At 47.6% G+C, this 3,733-nt stretch overlaps 1 protein-coding gene across 1 annotated transcript; it reads right to left on the bottom strand.

The window, feature by feature from the left end:
• Positions 1-1,212: 1,212 nt before the first annotated feature.
• Positions 1,213-3,263, bottom strand: LOC135676641 (AT-hook motif nuclear-localized protein 27-like). The gene has a single exon (XM_065188049.1). The coding sequence runs from the start codon at positions 2,582-2,584 to the stop codon at positions 1,694-1,696; it is 891 nt and encodes a 296-aa protein (XP_065044121.1). The 5' UTR covers positions 2,585-3,263; the 3' UTR covers positions 1,213-1,693.
• Positions 3,264-3,733: the final 470 nt, after the last annotated feature.

Raw genomic sequence — 3,733 nt, 5'->3', positions numbered from 1 at the left:
TATTTGATATTTCAAGTTTGGATCTGTTCTCAATGCAGCATTTTTAAACTTTAGGTCTCAGAAAGCTAGTGTTCTCCATACAAGGCATGGACCCTTTTTATATTCTATAGCCTATTGGCTTGCAGATAATCTGGCTTGTTCTTCTAGAAGAACACCTAGATTCGATCTCAGGAGCTTAAACACCCAATCAAAAGATAGTTTTCATGGGTAGCAGAGGATGTCGAGAAAAGAGCTCAATGTATACAGACTGAACTTTAATAGCCCCTCTTATATGCAATTAACATTTAAGTGCCCACAATCTGCCATCCGTTCTAATACCATCAGAAAAGTTCTGATTGGGTGATCAATAATCTCAAGAGCATTAGGAAACAGCTAAATTGATGTTAGATTATAACGTACATAAAGGTAATAAGTTGTCGACAACAATGAGCAGGAAGATCTCACAGCAAACACTTGTAGGTGCAAAAGCCTCTCAAACTAGAAAATCCACGAGAGAGAGAGAGTGTGTGTGTGTGTGTGTGTCCCCATGCATGCATGGCGGACGCTAGCAAACAAGAGGTGTACATGAAGAGTTATCACATGAACTTAGAGGAGTAATTGTTCGGCCAGGAAAGCCTATGACTCTTTAATGCAACTGTGTCAGCAGACAGCTCCACAATGAAGAAAACACGACCACAGTGGAGCATATACCATATTTTTCCTTCGAGTTCATGGAACCAATAAGAACTATGATGGAAGTACACTTCGTAAACAGGAGTTACCACATGTAAATAGGTAGTATGTCAAGGTAACTATGGTGTTTGTCTTTAGTCAATTTCAGACCTACTCATCCTTGAGACTACCAAAAAGAATACCATATGTTTTTTAAGTGATGGTAAAGATGAAAGCAGATGATGGGTATCTGTCAGCCTGCAATCAACATTTCGATGGAGTTTGTCTTTCATGGACAACGACAACACTGCATCACCATCTCTCTCTCTCTCTCTCTCTCTTCATCAAGGCCCTCTCTGGTCTCTCCTATCGCGTTGACCAGTAACTGGAAATAGTCCAGGGTTTAACATCTGTCTGCTTAGTGTGTACTAGCTAACTGGCAAATCAAGAGAGCACAAAAGGAAGTCCACATGCATGTAAAGCGTGGTCCAGTGCTTGGGAGCTGAGCCTCTTCTTCAAGACTTCCATGGTCGCATGATGTAAACACCACAGAATCGGTACTTGAGAATGCAATGCTGATGCACTTATGGTACACATTGGAGTCATTGTGTTATGGAAGACAGGAAATCTCTGCAACTCAATATCAGAATACAGTTGCTGCATATCTCATAACATTGGACGAAGGAAGAGACAAGATGTGAAAACAAGAGAGACGAGATAACGAGTCCTGAGACTGGAAATAGCATGCAGGCATGGATTTCAAATCCACTCACCTTGGAAACCTCTGTGCCTTCTCATTGTCTTCAACTTCTCTGTGATATTATCTTCTTCTTCTCCATTGCCATCATGCATCTGATAGTTTGATATTTCTGTGTCTCAAGATCTCATCTATTTTTGAGACAGCAGAAGAGATGCAATGACTTCATCTATTTAGCATTTCCATTTCTCCAGCCAAACATAGATCAACAAGAAGAGTCAATCTTCTTTCTCTGACAGCGATGGATATGAATCGGCAGAACAATGAAGTCTCAGCTATGAAGGATTAGAAAGGTGGCCTAATCCCACCACCACCCCATCCAAAAGCATCGCTTGGGAACTGGTAACTCCCCATGTTACCACTCAAGTTATAGAAGGGAACACCGCCGGCGCCGCTAGCACTACCGCCGTCTCCGCCGCCTCCACCGCCTCCGGAAACGCCCGAAGACTGCGACACTGCCGGCTGCTGGCTCTGCGCGGCAGCTGCTTCCTCTTCCTCGCCTTCCAGTGGCAGCCGCTCATATACCGCATTGGCGAAGGACGCCACCATCAGCATCACCGGACCCGTCGCCACCAGCGGCCCCGCCACGCTGCCTCCCATCACCTGCCCCTGGCCTCCGGCCAAGAACACCGACAACCCGCTGGCGCCAGGAGGCGCCGGCGGCGGGAGGACGGTCCCCGTCAGCGACAGAATCTCGAACCGGCCCCTGAGCGTGGCCACCATGCTCCCCGGCGGCGACGCCCCGGGCTGGCGGAGGGCCACGTTGGTTACCGCGCCGGTGCCGCTGAGGACGGAGACCCCCCGCCCCCGTCGCCGAGAGTACTCGGATACGCACTCGAAGACGTCCGCCCCGCTGGCGACCTCGATCACGTGGGAGCGGAGGGCGTTGGGGCTGTCGCGCGTGACTATGATCGGGGGCTTCGGTTTGTTCTTGGAGCCCGGGGGACGGCCGCGGGGGCGGCGGACAGGGCCCCCGGAAGTGCCCGCCGGGGAGGAGTCAGACGGATGATCGCTGCCGCCACGGTCGGAGGAAAGCTTGGGGCTTTCCTCCGTGGAGGGCTCGGATTCCTGCGGCGGGATTTGGGTCGACGGCTGCGGCTGGCGAAGGAGGTGGTGGAGGTAGCGCGAAGAACTTCCATCGCCGCCGCTTGCACTTCCGGATTCCATCCCGGCCATCGCTGACACATCTACTCTCTCCCACCACTTGTTTGCCAGCTTCTCTTCTCCGCTCTTCTTCACCTCCCTCTCAAAGATTCTCTTCTCTTGCTTTTGAATTCAAAGCTTTAACCTTTTCTCCCTCAAACCAACTCCAAAGATGAGATTTTTCTTCTTCTTCTTCTTCCTTCTTGGATAGACTCCAGGGTGTTTCAGTGCGCTTTACACCGATTAAATCGCTTACAGTAATATTCAGAAACAAAAAACAACTCAGATTCGTACTTCAAAAGAGTCGAGAATTAACCGAGATGAGTTTAATCTCCAGGACCATCAGCAGAGGCCTTCTCTCTTAATTGCACCACTGACCGAGCTATATAACAAACGATCTCTTTTTCCCACAAGACAGATCTCATCTCCAGCGGAAAAATCAATACATCGAGGTAGATCTAGTCCAGCAAAGCCAGGAAATCACTCAAGAGCCAACGGCTCCTTTCTCCGATCCTTCAAGAACAAACATAAGCCACGAAGAATTCTTTGCAGCAGAACGCATGATGCTGGATCTGCGTTACTGTCCTCCTCCTCAGACAGAAAGGTGGTCTCAGAGCTGAGTTTTGGATGGAGGAAGGTGGGTTCTGAGAGAAGGAAAAGATGGTGGGGTTGTGCACAAAATGTCTGGAAAGCAGATGAAATGGCTTCGAAGAGAGAGAGAGAGAGAGACAGAGAGAGTTTATTCACATAGTAACTGTCTATTATATGGACTTAGCCGTAAGAGAGAGAGAGAGAGAGTTTTCTCACATAGTAACTATCTATTACAGGGACTTAGCCATAACTTCTATAGTGCCTGTAAAAGCATGCATACAGTATAATTAGAGAGAGAGAGAGAGAGAGAGAGAGAGAGAGAGAGTTTTCTCACATAGTAACTATCTATTATATGGACTTAGCCATAACTTCTATAGTGCCTGTAAAAGCACGCATACAGTATACTTAGAGAGAGAGAGAGAGAGTTTACTCACATAGTAACTGTGTATTATATGGACTTAGCCATAACTTCTATAGTGCCTGTAAAAGCATGCATACAGTATAATTATATAGGTTAGCCAGTACCTGTATCCTACGATGTCAAGTCAAAAGAACAGATTGAAGGTTGAAGGTGCAATAATCCCAGGGTGC

Source organism: Musa acuminata, chromosome BXJ1-6 (genome assembly GCF_036884655.1).
Source record: "Musa acuminata AAA Group cultivar baxijiao chromosome BXJ1-6, Cavendish_Baxijiao_AAA, whole genome shotgun sequence".
NCBI classification, from domain to species: Eukaryota; Viridiplantae; Streptophyta; class Magnoliopsida; order Zingiberales; family Musaceae; genus Musa; species Musa acuminata.
Note: the sequence above shows the minus strand (reverse complement) of the source record. Positions and strands in the feature narration are given on the sequence as shown.